The 18359-nt window shown below is 36.3% G+C and overlaps 1 protein-coding gene across 1 annotated transcript in view; it reads left to right on the top strand.

The window, feature by feature from the left end:
- Positions 1-18359, top strand: part of LOC150103691 (uncharacterized) — a 152922-nt gene that overhangs the window by 122125 nt on the left and 12438 nt on the right. Inside the window, exon 7 of the mRNA XM_090397053.1 lies at positions 5373-5542. Coding sequence (XP_090253179.1) covers positions 5373-5542 — 170 coding nt within the window. The remainder of the gene's footprint in view (positions 1-5372; positions 5543-18359) is intronic.

Genomic DNA, 18359 nt, shown 5'->3' with positions numbered 1-18359 from the left:
AGAGCAACGGTTGCTGGAATAAAGGAAGAAGATGACACTTCAATATGTTTGGAGTTGGACTGTGTATGAATGTTCACCAGTGGCTACTCTTGTTCTTGATTAGAGGAAAGCAAAGAAATAGTAGGGGACATTTCACAGAAACAAAGTACCTATAAAAAGCTGAATATGGAAACAGATTGCCTGTAACAAAGACTAGAGAAAGAGAGATTCTTTCTTGAGGGAGGCTTATACATTGGTTATTCATAATGGTATTACTTAAGCAAATTATATCACACTGTATTAATTAGAAAAAAAAACTTAATGTTTCCAATATTTAGCAAAATTAACTTACTACATGGGGTAAGTAGCACTGATGCAGAACAACAAAGGCACAAGTCCTGAATAGTTTCCTTTAGTGAGCTGGTATGGGTGTTCTTGGCTGTTCAGCCGAAGTTCTTAATAGAATAAGTGCTTTTCCGATTTGAATCGGTTTTATATAGCCATATTTATTGAGGTTAGAGTAGTTTTTAAGGCTGAAGAAGATTCAGGGAAAAGACTTGACTATTTAATTTGCTCCTGTGGAGTAAGGTAGCTTTTTTCCATCATAGCTTGTGGATGTCCATGGCATTGTTGATAAGCCCTGAGTGGTGGAACCAGATTGTAGTCCTTACGTTTGGTAAATCTGACATTGGCTGTCCTGCCTGTTTGGCTATAGTAGTACAGTTTAACTTAGTTACAGTTTAACTGCACAGAACCTGGTAGACAGAGGTCTAGAGGGGAAGAAGAGGGAGACATGGCTGGTCTTTGGGGTTCTGTAACTCATTGTAAGGTTGTATCTTTTTAAAATTTTTGTCAGTTTTTCAGATGTGCCTTGGATATGTGGATAGTAATAGATTTGGTGTAGTCTCTGTTCTGGACGGGAAGAGGAGTTTGTTTTTGAGGTTTTAATATTCTTTGGATATGTGGAGATTGTAGCCATTAGCTAAGAAGATGTCGTAATGTTCAAGTTCAGATTTAATAATTCCATATCAGAATTATTAAAATTCAGTACAACAGGGCAAAATTAATTGGCTCCAATAATAATGTCTTTCTACCAGGTTCCTTGTAGCTGTAAGCTGTTGTACTATGGCCCCAAATAGGTAGGACAGCTAATATTAGAATTGCTGAACATAAGGACATCTGGTTCTACCACTATGCCACTCAGGGTTTGTCAACCATGCCTTGGACAAATACCATAAGCTTCAATGGGGGAAAAACCACCTTACTCCATAGGAGCACAGTCAAATAGTAAAGCCTTTTCTTTGAATTGGCCTTAGCCTTAAGGAACTAACAAAACCTCAATAAATATGGTTTTATAAAACTACCTCAAATCTGAGAAACACTTACCTGAGAACTTCAGCCCAACAGTGAAGAACACCCATCCCAGCCCACTGCAGGACATCATTTAGGTCTTTAGACTTGCCTTTGTTCTACTTCAGTCATACCTATCCTATGTAGTGCCTACACGCTCATAACAATTTGTTCATTTCCTTGGTGATAGCAATTACAATTTGCTGAAATATTGGAAATTAAGGTTTTTCTAATTAACATATTGTGTACATTATACGTTTCTCAATTAATACCATTATTATTATTATTACAGGCTGCTCCGTGGAGTCCTTAGACTCATCAAGGGAGGCCCTAAACATCGTGCCAAGTACTATTCAACATGTGCGAAGTCTCTATCATACTTTCCTTTGAAGTGCAAGCAAAATAAATCCTAGGAAGCTCTATTGTTCTTTTTGTCAGGTGTCATCTCCTTCCAGGAGGTTGACTACCATGTAGGATTTGTGCTTCTCTCTTACATTCTTCATAAGACAAAAAAGGTCCAGTCCTTAATATTTTCCTTCCAATCTGTTCTTTGTCTGCCTCTTCTTCTTTTTCCTTATATCATTCCTTCTAAAAGTTTTTTTTGAAGGGATTCATGCCTTAGTATATGACCAAGCTAGATGGTTTTCCTTTTCTTATTGGTTTTCAACAGAGTTCTATCTTCTCCAATCATCTCTAAATTAGATTTTTTAGCAGTCCATGGGACTCTAAGGATTCTTCTGAAGATCCATATTTCAAAGGCATTTAGTTTATTTTCACAATATTTTGATATTTTCCAGGTTTCTACTCCATATGGTAGTGCTAACCATACGTAGCATTTGGACATCCTAATTCTTATTTAATTTTAATTTTTTTTTTTTTTTTGTGAATTTTCCTTGAGGTCAGAATGTTTTTCATGCTAATGAAGGTTGATCTAGCAATTTCTATCCTTCGTAATATTTCCTTATCACACCATTTCCATTCTCTGTAATTAGTTCCTTATCACACCATTTCCATTCTCTGTAATTAGTTGAGCCAAATATATATAACTCTACTTGATCTAAGGTATTTCCTCTGATCTTAATATTTATATTGGGTATTTTCCATTTTTCTCTTGTTACCAGCATGGTTTTTTTGAAGTTGAAATTAAGTCCATATTTTTTACTTAGTTTCAGCATCTCTTCTAGTAGGTTTTGAAGATCTTTTTTATTTTCAGCAAGCACTTCCGTATCATTTAGAGATGATTTTGGAAAAGATAGAACTCTGTTGAAAACCATTAAGAAAAGGAAAACCTTAATCACATACTAAGGCATGAATCCCTACAAAAAAAAAAAAAAAAAAAAAAAAAAAAAAATTTAGAAGGAATGATACAAGGAAAAAGAAGAGGGAGACAAAGAACAGATTGGATGGGAAGTATTAAGGACTGGACCTTTTTTTTTGTTTTATGAAGAAGGTGAAAGAAGCATAAAACAGTACAGGATAGAAGCTCATGATACTCATGGAAGGAAATGACACCTGACAAGAAGAATAACAATAAAACTTCCTAGGATTTGTTTTTCTTGCACTTCAAAGGAAAGTATGATAGAGTCTGTGCAAATTTGGATAGTACTTGGCATGATGTTTAGAGCCTCCATCATTGAGTCTGAGGACTCCATGGAGTAGCCCGTAATAATAAAATTATCTTAACCCACCCATGGTACTAATGTAAGATTTGGTTTACAACCTTTTTTTGGTGGAATGATATAAAAAATTATCAGATTTTTTTTTATTCTCTATTCTCTTCGCATAATATAGAATGGCCTGTTTTATATAAGAGCCTGTGTAGCACAGTAGAAGGTGGCATTTTCACACTCTATAGTGCTTGACCACACGAAGAAAGACTTGGGGTTCAAATCTAGTCGACAACTAGAGGAACATTTTCTAAGCCTTTTTTTGACTGGTTCCCGAGTTAGTCGATCTCTGGCATGGGTAAGCAGGTTTTTTCTCCCGGAAACTCGGGTTTTTCGTCCTGTTAAACTCAAGAAAATCAGCTGCCGAACCCACACTATTTTCAGTCATTAAAAATATTGTGTTAAGGTTAAGGACCACGAGATGGCAGCACTTCCTAGCCACCTTTTTCACTGTGTACCAATTAATTAGTGATAGCCTTCGGCCGGCTATCTGATTGGTTACCATTGGAGATCGAACTGCCCACTCAATCACCAAAAGTTAGATAGGATTAAAATAGCCTTTGTTCCCATATAGGGAACAAAAAAGGCGTTAGCTGATTTTTTTTTTATTTTACTTTCTTATGTAATGTATAAAAAAAAACAACTATTATTTCTGAAAATTTCTCATGTAACTCCTCTAATTACAAATCAGTATAAGAGGGCATGCTGATTTTGCTAAGGAGCATTGCTATGTTTTGAACACACTGGATTTTTTTCTGTGATTTAATAAGTAAAACTCTTATGACATAGATAAAGCATTTTAATCCAGTATTAGTAAGGTGGGGTGTCACAGACCCCAAAGATATAGAAAGAAATAACTGTGACACTGCCACCTTACTAACACCGAATTAAGACACATACCTTGGGTTAGACCTGGAGTACTTTGTGTTGCTATCTTCATAACATTGAAATTTATAACATGGAATGCAACTAAGATTATACATCATCCATAAATTGTTTGCAATCACAAGAAATTGAACAACCAATAAAATCAATAAAAGAATAAATTACAAAAGAATTAAAACCGATGACTGTAAAGTTTAAAATTTGAAAGTGAAGGTTTAAAATACTTAGGAAAAGATTAAAACAATAGAAAAAGATAAATGATTTGTCAAATAATTTGTCAAAAAACAATAGAATGAATGAATGAATAAAAATGACATTTTTATTGATGTTTTTAAATGATGTGATTTACAGAGCCATTTTGAATTCTTATCTTCAGAAGTGCAAAGAGAGCTTTGCCGATGGAAAAGTGAGAAAATATTATTATTATTACATAACACCTCTAGGGAGTCCAAAGACTCATTGAGGGAGGGTACCTACTCTCAGTCTCCACCAACCACAACTATCTTCATCTACACCAACGGCATTTACCACCAACTACCACTAATGTTTTCACAGACAAACATCTATGCCCATTTTGGGATTTGAACCCGCAGCCTTTTGGCTGGAGAGTGAATACGCTAACTGCTCGGCCAACCAGGCCAGCTTTATTATTTGTCACCTCCAGGGAGTCCAAAGACTCATCGAGGGAGTGCACCTACTCTACAACTCGGTCTCCACCACACATAATTCACCAACTGACCGCAACCACACCAGCGCCATCTACCACCAACCACTATCAATATATTTCCACAAACAATCATCACAAACATCCATGCCCACAGTGGGATTCGAACCCGCAGCCTTTTGGCTGGAGAGCAGATACGCTACCCACTTGTCCAGCCAGGCTGGCTAAAATAGTTGAAAATAAATCAGAAAAAAAATTTAACACAAAAAAGGGCCTGTCTATATATACTGATATATTTTACTTTCTACATACTGATAAAAACAATTGCTCACAATAGTGAGCAAGTGTTTTTATCAGTATTTTTATTTTTTGCAGCTATTAAATTGAATTAGTGATCTCAATAATCCGTACATTGTATCTTCTGATTGCTGAAGATTTAAATATTTCCTTTTGTACATAAATTTATTCTGTACTTCTATGGTTTTTACAAACAGTTGAAGCTTAGAGATGAGGAATAATCTTGAAATATCATGTTTCTTAGGCTTCTCCAGAGTTTTTAAATTTTTAAAGAAAAATATATAGTTTTCCTTGAAAATTTCAGGTATATTTATTACTGTAAATTACTTCACTTATTTACATATGACAGTATCTATAATACTGTGAAGTAAGCTTGTTTTGTGAATCCACATGTGAAAGGCTATTAGCCTATATTATGTTTGTATTTATACATTAAAAAAAGTTTACACTTTGATATGATATCATTCCACAGCTAAGAGTATGACATCATTTAAAGATTACCTTAATTTTAATTCATGAATTTATTTAAGTTTCAGTCCAGCATGGGATGAAAGTCCTTCAGGTGTATCAACTTCTTCTCATGTATGGGGGCAGTTATTACAACTAAATGTTGATGGATCACAAGTGGTTGAGCTGTCTAAACCACCAGGAAAACCATATGGATTTTTTGTAGCAAGGGGTAGAGTTAAAAATAGCAAAGGTAATTTATTTTTATTTCTTCACCCTAATAATAATCTGATTTACAGTTTAAACTTTTTACTATGATCTTTTGTAACTCCATTTTTGTCTTCCTCTTTTGTAAATCACTAACATGTAATTAACATCTTGAAAGTGTGATGACCCTTCTTTACCATACTAAAAGAAATAGTAGAAAATATGGTGGGAATCATCAGTTGGTTGCTGATGATGCAAAGTTGGGAAGAATTATAAGTAGCACTACTGACTGATGTCAATTCCCTTCAGGAAGATTTGAATAGACTTTTTACTTGGACAAAGGAGTGTGGTTTTTGTTTAATATCAATAAGTGCAAGGTGTTGCATTTTGGGGTTCAGAAATATAAGGCTGTGTACTATACTATATCAATGCAGGAAGTGAATGAGATTAGAGATTTGGGAGTGATGGTTGACAGTAGACTGAAGTTTAGAGGGCATATTGCTAGTGTTGCAAGGGCTACACATTGTAGTGCTACTATGATAAGAATTACTGTAACGTGTAGGGATAAGGAAGCGGTTATGCCATTGTATAAAGCACTGGTCAGACCACACTTGAAATTATTGTGCTCAAATCTGGTCACCTGGTTTTCAGTGTGATGTGGAGATATTGGAGAGAGCCCAGAAGCGAGTGACTAAGGCAATATCAGGACTTTGGACTGCTGGCTATGGAGAGAGAGGTTGAAAAAATGCAGATTGCAGAATTTGTTGGATAGGAGGAAAAGAGGTAATATTGATAGAGACATTTAAGTTAGTGAGATTATAAAAAGAGTAGAAGGCAAAAGGGAAAAATCCAGAGGTAATCTCCTGAAGTTATGTAAGAGTGTGGCAAAGAGGGGTGCGAGGAGTAGTTTTTACATGGAGAATTGTCAGTGAATGGAACGCATTCCCAGAATATGTTGTTAATGCAAGGAGTGTTAAGGATTTTAAGATTCAGTATGATAAATATGTTGTCAGTTGAATAAAACTCTCACAATCAGTCTGCCGACTCCATGGAGAGTGCAATAATAATAATATACTAGTTGCTGTATATTATCTTTTCATTCAGTGAAAGTAAATGGTGAATGACATTCATCATATAAGATTTATGGAGTCAACAGCCACTTTAGATTTTAAAAAATCTTTAATAATTAAATTCTATTTTGACTTTCACATTAAGATTATTCTCAAGTATTTGCTTTGTTGCTGTAATGTGGCAGTTGCATATAATTGCTACGTTACAGCAACTAGCAATGTACCATAATAAGCTACATAACATCTTAAACTCACTTAGCATGACCTCTTCTGATTTTTAAAAAAAAATTTAATTAAATTTTAAAAAATTGAAAGAATGATAGCTAACATGAAATTTATATTTAAAAAATCCAATACAGATTAATAATTAATTGCTTTGGCCACTCAAAATGTTATTTATGGCATCTGGTTCTTATATATTACTTTTAGTGTAGATAATTTTTTATCACAAGAGGTAATGCTAGATGGGTTAAGTAGTTTTAGATATGATGTAGCTTAATATGGTATGTTGCTAGTTACTGTAATATAGAAGTTGTACATAGCAGATGACCTTAATGTGAAAGTCAAAATAGAATTTTATTATTAAAGTTGATCTTGAGAACAGACTACTGTGCTGTGCTGTGCTCAGAGAATTAGGCTAGAATATAAACAGTTCATCCAAGATTGGAGACTACAGATCTGAGTGTTCTAAGTAAAATTACAGGAAAGAAAAGATTGCATCTGTAGCAGAATTATATGAAAGATAAGATAATAGGAAGGAATTTGACATTGTTAGCTCAAGAATGGGTGAACAAATCTAATCCGAGGCATTATGTTTACTTAAATAGAGTGGAAGAAGATAGTTAGCAAAACAGGTGTCTGATACCACGAAAAACCAGAAGAAGATGAAGGAATTGGTAGAGTGATGTATTTAGTATCTTTTGAAAACAAAAATATAAGATTAAACAGTGTTGGAGAACTATCACATTAATTTAGAATATGATTGTTGATTGGAAGTTAGTAATGTAGGTAATTATGTACGGCTATATATTAATCTTTGTACAGTCTTCCAGGATCCATATCAGGAATTTGAGACCAGTAACATTTTGATTAACTTAGCCTCTTCTTCAGGCTCACCTCAGCTCTGAAATCCAATATCCAAATATGTTAACAGACCAGATCTAATGTAGAAAGTTTTTTCACTTTTTTAAATTAAAGATGCCAAGAAATTATATTCTTGTTTAATTCTTCATCCAAGTGAAGTGTGGGAAGTATCTTCATGAGATACCAAGGTTGAAGTAATGCAGAAATCATATCTACCATATACAAGTAGTGAAAAAAGTAACAACTTATTAGAAGTAGTGTAACACATTATTAAAATGCATCTGGATGAAAGCCAGATGTTGAAAGTTTTTCATTTGGTTTTTAATTAAATTAAAGATTCCAACACATTATATTCTGTGTAACCCTTGTGTAATTCTTGTTACATTTATCCAAGTGTAAACAAATAATTTGCACAGAAATATTTTTAATAGTAGTCGAGTCATGAAGTATCTTCATGACTAGACTACTTCTATAGGCTTATAGGATGTGTACTTTGTATTATGCAATACTAAGACAATTAATGAGACGTCACAAATTTCTATATTCAAGTAGCCTAGTCATGAAGATATTTCACACGCCAACTTTGTTTATACACATCACTTGGATAAAGGATTAAATAAGAATATAATTTCTTGGCATCTTTAATTCAGATCTCACATTCAATGTTGGAGCACTCATCACCTAAAAGAAAAGATTAATTCAGATCTGATGTGATGGTCATTTATCCAAGAGGCAATTATATTTCCTTCTTCCCCCCTCCCCCCACACACCTCAGTCTCAGTAGAATTCTCTAGTATAAGTGACTTTTGTGATGTTTCTCATGATATGGCAATATTTCAATTTCTTGTCAGTAGAAACACACCTGTATCTCTTATTTTCTTCTTCAACTTTATTCCATTTAGATAAGGTGATTATTATATTCAGTGTGCAAGACTATTCATTTGGCGATGTAAAGCAAGATTTGATGGTAGCATGTGAAAAAAGGCAATGCAGCTGACTGTAACAGTAAGGCTGTATGTAAGACTGGTGGCAAAAAAGGGAATGTGACTGGGAGTGCATTAGCAATTAAAATAAAGATTCCAAGAAATTATATTCTTGCTTCATCCATTATCCAGAGCCTCCATAGCTCAGTCAGTATAGACGAAGCCCTTTGGTCGGAAAGACTTTGGTTCGATTCCCGTCAGTGATGTGAGGAACCTTCATCTAGTCTCTTTTGACTAAAGGTGAATTAGCCTGTCTCATATGGAGGTAAGGGTTTTTCACCTGGAAACTCAGGTTTTTTGTCCCCCAGAACAGGCAAACTAGCCCAGTGAACACACATAGCTTATAGTCATCAATACATCCCAGCCATATGCCAGTCCTGAGCCCAGATAAAATGGGGGGGGGGAAGCAATGGTGAACTACCCTGTAAAAATCTCACCAGGAATACTCTGTGGGCAATGCCTACAAAGTGTCACCTACTGTCAGAAACGGCTGAAAGGGAAAAACAAATCACCAAACCAAATCATTTGTGCATGAAGTCACTTCATGACTGGTCTACTTTGGAAAGGGCCACTATCCAGACCAGTTTCAACTTATATTAAGGTCTCAGTGGTAGCCAGACCCAGAAGTAATACAAGCTTGAAATAATGCAGAAGTATATTTCCATATACAAGTAACCAAAAGATGGTACAACTTATTACTAAAATACTCTTGATTAGAGATAGATGAAAGATTTTTCACTTGGTTATACTATAAATTAAAGATACCAAGAAATTATATTCTTGGTTTCATCCTTTATCCAAGTGTAAGCAAACAAATTTTACACGTGAAGTCACTTCATGATTGGGCTACTTGTATGACTTCACATCAGTTGCCTTGGTATCCCATATTAGGGTATCATTAAAGATACCTTGGCATCTTTAATTGCCATGGCATTATACATGTCCGTAAGGCCAGGATATGGTCTTATATTATACATGTCCGTAAGGCCAGGATATGTGCATTGCATTTGATGTGAAGTCATTAGCCTCTATATACAAGTAGTCCAGTCATGAAGTGCCATCACGTGCAAACTTTGTTTGCTTACCCTTGGATAAAGGATGAAACCAAGAATATAATTTCTTGGCATCTTTAATTTATAGTATAACCAAGTGAATAAAACTTTAAACAGTACAATAAAATAGTGAGCATGCAAGGCAGCCAGAGTGCAACTGGCATCACAGTGAGCATGAATGGCAGAGAAAGTGATTGAAGAGATGAAAGGAGAGTAGATGAAGATAGTGTTACTTCCAAGCCTGCATGGAATCCAGACTCATCGCAATAGGACTAATACTCAGATCACAATAACTATCATACCTTGCTTTGAACACATTCAATGTTGGAGCACTCATCACCCATTCTGGCATTGCATTCTACTCGTTCACCACCCACCAAACAAAAAATATTTTTTTTACCTCTTTACTCACATGACCATTGCACAGCCTCCAGAAATGACCTATATTTCTTACATCACTGATTATTCCATGCAGTAATTCTACTGATGTATCATAGCAATGCTGTTTTAAAGGCTCCTCTCACCAGCTTATACGTCTCAATCATACGCCCTTCCTCTTCCTGTCCACCAAGCTCTGAAGGCCACATTCCCTCAATCTGTACTCATCCTCAATATTCCAGAGTACTGATTATTTCAATATTTCAATATCAATATTCCAGAGGCCTAATTAGCACCTTTATAGAGTTGAACTATCGCCTCCTTATCCTTACATGTCGGCATTCTTCCCAACAACGATTTTTTGAGTAAACCTTATAACTTTCACAGTGTTATAAGGTTTACTCAAAATCCATCTTCTCTTGCCAAAGTGCATAACTTTACACTTTTCAACATTGAAATGACATCTCAATTCTTCATCCCAAAGCATTAACCTATTCAAATCCTCTTGTAACAATAACACATTACAATTTCCTTCATTCAACCTGTATGCACGTGACATCCCTCCAACAGCTAGTTGAAAGTTTGTCTGTACTGATAACATAGCTGTCTCCATCCAAGACGGTACCTTCCAAGGCCTTGAGAAAACACTGTGCAAAGATCTGGGCTCATTACAAAATTACTTTGGAAGCTGGGGACTATCTCCTAATCCAGCAAAAACTGTTTTCTGCTTTATACCTAAATAACCACAAGCTTCATAGAAGATTAAATATAAACTTCTGCATCAGGACTTATCTTTGTAAGTAACTCTTGTTACCTTGGTTTCACACTTGACTGTAGTCTGACTTACTGAAAACATTTGGAAAAATCTAAGTTAAAGATATCTGCCAGGAACACAAGCTGACATGCACAGCTTGGGGTTGAAATGCCTCAACTCTAAAAACAGCAGCCCTGGCTCTGGTCTACCCTATTGCAGAGTACTGTTCCCTAGTTTGAAGCCAAAGTCACCACATGACTCATGGACATGCAACTTAACATAACAATGAGAAGAACTACTCCTCTCCCATAATTGCCTATTCTTTTCCACATCACTCCTCCATGCTTCAGAAGAGGAAAAACTAACATCACATAAAGAAAATCAGAAATAACATGTACCTTCCTATACATCAAGATAGCTTTCCACCTCCAGTTCTCTATATGGCTAGTGGAAGTACTGGCGTTCCAGTCATCTCCACTGCCAGTGGAGAAGATTGGAATGAACTACAAACAAGTACCTGATTTCAGATCCAACTATCATACCTCCAGGATTCAATCTACCTCAATGCCTCTGTGCCCACTTATTACGTTGTGGGGAATTTCAGTCACCATTTTGCATGTGTGGTGCTGTGTAGGCTATGCATCATATCACTGACTGCCCCCATACTCCTTCCCTGGAGGCCTCAGGGACTTGCATTCACTTCCAGATAGTGGCGTTGATTGGTTAACTATAATGCAAAACACATCTCCTTGCGGATATGTCTAATGTTATGCATTAAGGGAAGGGCCACTACCCAGACTAGTTTCGACCTTTATTGAGGTCTCTTCAGTGGGAGCTACAACACCAGTTGCCCTGGTGTTGTATCACCTTACCCCAGTCCTGAAGATACTTTCAGGTGCAAACTTTGTTTGCTCACACTTGGATAAAGGATTAAACTAAATTTATTATACTCTAACCAAGTGAAAAATAAACTTTCAACATCTTTCTCTAAATCCAGAGTAATTTATTAAAAAAGGGTGGCACACCATTTGGCAACTCCTATAGGTAGAGATGACCTGCGAATGCTTCTGCCTGGTATCTCAGCTTGGGCCTGGCTCCCACTGAAGAGACCTCAATAAAGGTTGAAACTAGTCTGGGTAGTGGCCCTTCCCTTAATGCATAACATTAGATATATCCGCAAGGAGATGTGTTTTGCATTATAGGAGATACTGAGACAGGAGTGTTGGTAGCTTGCTCCACCTTTGCAACGAGTTGCCCTGGTGTTGTATCACCTTACCCCAGTCCTGAAGATACTTTCAGGTGCAAACTTTGTTTGCTCACACTTGGATAAAGGATTAAACTAAATTTATTATAAAGTTATGAGACATCCATATAGCCTTTAAAGGAATGCGGAGAACCGACCAGGGCTTCTGCCTAATGTCCGCTCCTCACTTTCTCGTGGTGCACCCTGTTGGGTATCTACCTGAATACTGAACGAACGAGGATGGGCTGGTAATTTGGGATTTAGCTGACCAAATTGTATTCTTATTGACTTAAAATATATAATTATAGGTAAATTAATTTTCTTTATTAATTATAAAAAGGTAAATTAAATTTTGTTTATTTCCTTAAGCCCTTAACAATGCCAACACGAAAGTGTTTTTAATGATGATTATTCGAAAGAATGGAATTTTATTGCAAAAGGAAACGCCAAAGTTGAATGCAAAATCTGTGACTAATGTTTAGTATTGCACATGGGGGACGATCGGATATTGCACAACACATTAACACTCAGTATTGGTACTTATTTTGTAAAACCAAATACCATATTTATTTTTTATTTTGTAAAACCAACTCACCAAAATTGTTCCATATTCGTAAAACATGGGTGACCCATGTCCTGTATTTGGTTTTCCAAATCTGGCACTCCTACAATGCGGTCACCTTGGTTATGGATAGCTTTTCTGATCCCTGATCCTATGGCAGGTCAAAAATTCTCGTAATTCTCGCACCCCTAGTCCTCTACATCACATGCTGCCTCAAGCAATTATCTTTTAGTAGGTGTATAAATTGTTTCCTTCCTTCCATGTGATCTTTCTTCCTTCCAATCTATATCTCCATAGTTGAAGTCCCCCATAATAATCACTTGACCTGTACGCATTGTACTATTTTGGCAATGCATGTCTTCCTGATCATCTGGAATTCCCTGGCCTATAGCAACAACCAACTGTATATTTCGTTTTACTGCCCTTAATCTAACACTAGATTGCTTCAAATGAACAGCCACCCTCCCACCCATCTCCTATTCATTTTGGCTGCAATTTATCTGCTATCATCAGTACTCCTCCTCCATCCTATCTTCTCTATCTTCCCTGAAAATACTAAATCCTTCACATTCTATCCCTGTAACTATATCATCTGCTGTTAGTGAAATCTCACTAATACCTATAACTTTTAGTGAGGTTGTGCTAACCAATACCAAAAACTCCTCCTCCTTATTGCTGATACTTCTGGCATTAGTATATAGAAACTGCAGCATCCCCCCACCCACCTTTACTTTCTGGAATGACTACCCTATTCAATATTTTTGAATATGAGACTAGATTCCTCACTTAGTCATTCTCACATTCACTTGCTTCATGGTGCCTTCACACAAAATCATTTGCTTCCACCCTAATTGCTTAAGTTTCCTTGAATTTGCACTTCAGTATGCTCGGTGAACACAGCTTTCTCTATAGACACCTAACACCAAATCCAATTAGATGCAGTTCATCAGCATTGTACAAATCCTTCTTTCTGTCAAATTCTATCATTCCTTCTGTACAATCTACGTATAGCCTCATTGGCTATCAACTCTTTCCTCCTTGGTTTGCCTCTATCATTCACCTCCATACACAATTCTTTGGCTCCTATTAGTCAACTAACCTTGTAATGAAGCTACCAACTACCAAATGAGTATCCAACCCCATCCTGCCCAATTTCAACAGTAGTTTATTCTGTAGTTCTCAAATGCTTTAGCAAAATCCAAATAAATCACTACATAAGAATCTTCCCTCCCATCCAATATGTTAGTCACCCTATTATAAAATGTAACCAAGTTACTAAGCATGACCTCCCCCTAATAAACAAATGCTGTTCTCTCGACAGCTTTCCATTCTCATCTATCCACATATGAATTCTGTCCGTAAAAAGCTTCTGTAACACCTTCACCACTACACGATATACACAATAGCCTGTAGTTTGACACTACTGACTTGAATTCTCCCTTATGTTAATAGGGAATTCTCCCTATTAAGCTGATGTTGAAAGTTTGCAGGAGGATTTAAATAAGCTGGTAAAATGGGCAAAAGAAAATGGATGTCAGTTCAATGTGGAAAAGTGTAAAGTCATGCATTTTGGGATTAAAAGATTACCAGCTGTGTACTACATCGATGGAAAGGTACTCCAAGAGATTGATGAGGCTAGGGACTTAGGGGTATTGGTAGATAGGGAGATGAAGTTCAGAGGACACATTGCTAAGGTGTCCAAGATTGCACATAGGATTACTTGGTTGTTGAGGAACACACTGACATCCAGAGATAAAGAGGTTATTATTCCCCTTTATAAAGCATTGATACTTCCACATTTGGATTACTGTGCTCAGGTCTGGTCACCTGGATTCCTTGGAGATGAGGAGGCTGTGGAGAGGGTTCAGAGAAGAGTGACCAAGTTGGTGAGTGATATAAAAAAAATGCTCCCTACATTGATAGATTGAGAGCTTGTGGATTGCAGAGATTTGTTGATAGGCGAAGAAGAGGGGATATGATAGAAACATTCAAATTACTAAAAGGTTTTTATAGGATTGATGCAGGGGAAATGTTTCAGCTGTGTGAAAGTGATGGAAGAACAAGAGGTCATCTCTGGAAATTAAAGAAGAGTGTGGTTAACAAAGGTGTCAGAACAAGGTTTTTTGCCTGGAGGGTGGTGAATGAGTGGAATTCATTGCCTGACTTAGTTGTGAGCTCTTCGTCTGTAAATGAATTCAAGAAGAGATATGACAAATATTGTTTTGCTAGTTTGGGTCTCCCGCGATGAGTCTACTGACTCCATGGAGATACCCGTAATAATAATAATATGTAGTGACACAATTTTTCCTTTTTTCTACTCTTCTGGGACTGTTCCTGTTGCTAGACTTCTGTTGAACAACCAAGTCAAGGGTACAGCCAAATCTTTTGTACATTCCCTTAATATACATGGTGATATTCCATGCAATCCCATAGTCTTGTTAAAACCAAGGTTACTTAAAATTCTAAACACTTCCCATTCTTGTACTGTTAATTGTCTATCCTCCTTCCTATTGCTATTCAAACACCACTCTTAAGTCCTCTACATGAAATACATTAACAAAATACTCATTAAGCATTTTCACCATATCTTCAGCAGATGTGACTTGTTCTATCAATTCGTAGCTTAGTTACAAGGCTGGTTGACTAACTAATAGGAGGTGGTGTCCCAAAAACAGGAATGTGACAAGTGGAGTGTTAAAGGGTTCTGTTCTGGGATCATTGATATTTAACTTATATATTAATGATGTATAGGAAGGTACATGTACAGTACTTCCACTAGCCATATAGGAGAACTAGAGGTGGAAAGATATCTTGATGTATAGGAAGGTACATATCATTTCTGATTTTCTTCATATATGTGATGTTAGTTTCTCCTCTTCTGAAAAATGGAGGAGTGATGTGGAAAAGAACAGGCAATTATGGGAGACGAGTAGTTCTTCTTGATATGCACAGTTCATCATGTGTATTCAGTTATTTATTTAGCATATGGGGAAAAATACAAGAAATTAATGAACAAATCCATATACAGAGTGACAGAGTGATAAGAGATACTGAGACAGGAGAGTTGGTAGCTTGCTCCACCTTTGCAACGAGTTGCCCTGGTGTTGTATCACCTTACCCCAGTCCTGAAGATACTTTCAGGCGCAAACTTTGTTTGCTCACACTTGGATAAAGGATTAAACTAAATTTATTATACTCTAACTAAGTGAAAAATAAACTTTCAACGTCTCATAACTTTGTCTCAAAGCTTTTATACAGCATTGTTGGGGATCTAAATAGCAGAGTAGAAAATGATTGCCAGACATATAAAAATATTTTGGGAAAATTTGGAGAAAAGAGCAAAGCTAATATTAATGGCAAATACCTGATGGATTTCTGCTCAGGACATGGACTGGTTATTGCTAACACCATGTTCCAACATAAAAATGTGCACAAATTCACATGGAGAGAAGAGGCAAGGAATAAGAAACGTCTCATTGACTATGTTATTGTTGAAAGTGATGTTTTCTCCTTGGTGCAGGACACTAGAGTGTACAGAGGATTTGAAATTGGAAGTGATCACTATTTAGTCTTGAGAGCAGGATAAAATTGAATTTTATATTGAAAAGAATAACATTTAAGAAAGTTTTAAAGCAAATAAAAACTGAGCAGCTCTCAGATGTGAACTGTAGACCAAAATACACAAAGATTATTGAAGAAAAAATGAAAGAGTTTGAGAACAGGAACCAAACCTTGGAGATTCAGTGGCAAGCCTGGAAGAAAATCTTGATTGATTCAGCCAGAGAGACATGTGGTGACATTGTCTGTAAGGATAGAAAAATCAGAACTCCATGGTGGACACAGGAAGTAAAAGAGGCAGTGAAGGAAAAGAAGAAAGCATATCAAAAGTTCCTGTCAAATAAGTCAGCTTGTGCTCTTAGAGAATACAGAGACAAATGTAAGAAAGCTAAACAGTGCGTAAAACTAGCTAAACAAAAGTCATGGGAGGACTTTTGCAAGAACATAGAAAATAAATATCAAGAAGGTGGTAAGATATTCTGGAGGTAGTTGAAGTAGCTTAGAAATGGAGAAAAGAGTGCTGTAAAAGGAGTTAGAGATGAAAATGGGAGAAAAAGATATCCTTTAAGTATGGAGTAATTACTTCAAAAAATTGCTAAATGAAACAAGCAGTGATAGCACAGTGGTAAAAAGCACTCCACAGGCATTATACAGTCAGGAATACATATCCATACATATCCATGAAGTAGAAAAAGCCATCAAAGGCGTGAAATGTGGAAAGGCAGCAGGCATAGATGATATTCGACCAGAAATGCTGAAGTATGGTGGCATAAAAGTCTTACAGTGGCTGCACTGCATAGTTCAGAAGGCGTGGACAGAGGGACGAATTCCCGATGATTGGAGTAGAGCTCTCATAGTACCCATATATAAAAAAGGGAAATAAAACTGAATTTGAGAATTATAGAGGTATTTCCCTACTGAGTGTTCCTAGTAAGATCTATGCAAGTATACTTGAGAAACAGTTAAGAAGAATTGTGGAAGAAAAGCTGGGTGAAGAACAAGCTGGATTCAGGCCAAATAGAGGCTGTCAGGATCAGATCTTCACTTTATGACAAATAGTCGAGAAAGCATGGGAATATAACAAAGATCTGTATTTAAGTTTTGTCGATTTGGAAAAGGCATATGACAAGGTACCAAGAGAGAAGCTATTCAGTATGCTACAGTTATATGGTGTCGATGGGGCATTATATCAAGCAATACTTAGTCTTTATTTGAGTTGTAAGTCAGCAGTTAGAATTGAAGGAAGTACAGGAAGATGGTTTAATGTTAAATCTGGTGTGAGACAAGGATGTACATTATCCACTCTGTTATTCATTATCTATATGGATCACATTATGAAGGAGAGTGGTATTAAACATGATATCAAAATTGGAGATGTTAATGTTAGCTCTTTCCTTTATGTGGATGATGTTATACTTCTAAATAAATCTGCTACAATCTGCAAGATTCCCTGATTAAATTGAGTGACTGTTGTAATAGGTATGGTATGAATGTCAGCAATAAAAAGAGAATGAAAATAGATAGAATCATTTGAAAATGTCAATTGCATTGTGAATGGAGAACCTGTGGAACAAGTAAAACATTTCACCTACTTAGGCATGATTTTTAGTTAAGATGGTAAATTAAATATGGAAATAGACAACAGAATCAATAAAGCTGGTATAGCAGGAAGTCAATTGAATAAATTCATACGGAATAAGAGAGAAATTAGTTGAGCACTAAATTAGCTGTATACAAGACAGTGTTCACACAGCTGGGTCAGAAATAAAACACTTGACCAAAGACTAGAGACTGCAGATATGAGAGTTCTGAGAAAGATTAGAGGCATGAACAGATGGCGTCAATGGCAATATCATATTAAAAACGAGTATATTAGGAAAGAACTTGACATTGTCAGTATCCAGCAATGCATTAGAAGAGCTAATCTCAGGTGGTATGGTCATTTAAACAGAATGGGCAAGGAAAGATTAGCAAAACGAGTGTTCTCTGCCAGGTGGCAGGAAAATGACCCAGAGGAAGACCAAGATATAGGTGGATTGATATGGTACAATGTGCCTTAGACCATAGAAATATAAGATCTGATAATGTTGTGTCTTGACAGGTAACAGACTGATTTGGAGGAAAATTGTAGATAGGAAGTTAGTAATGATGTAAATTTTTCATGTAGTACTATCATATCC

The sequence above is a fragment of the Typopeltis vanoorti genome, chromosome 8, assembly GCF_054136105.1.
Source record: "Typopeltis vanoorti isolate ZY-2024b chromosome 8, IOZ_Tvanoo_1.0, whole genome shotgun sequence".
In the NCBI taxonomy this organism is placed as follows: Eukaryota; Metazoa; Arthropoda; class Arachnida; order Uropygi; family Thelyphonidae; genus Typopeltis; species Typopeltis vanoorti.
This window is presented reverse-complemented; position numbering and strand designations above follow the sequence as displayed.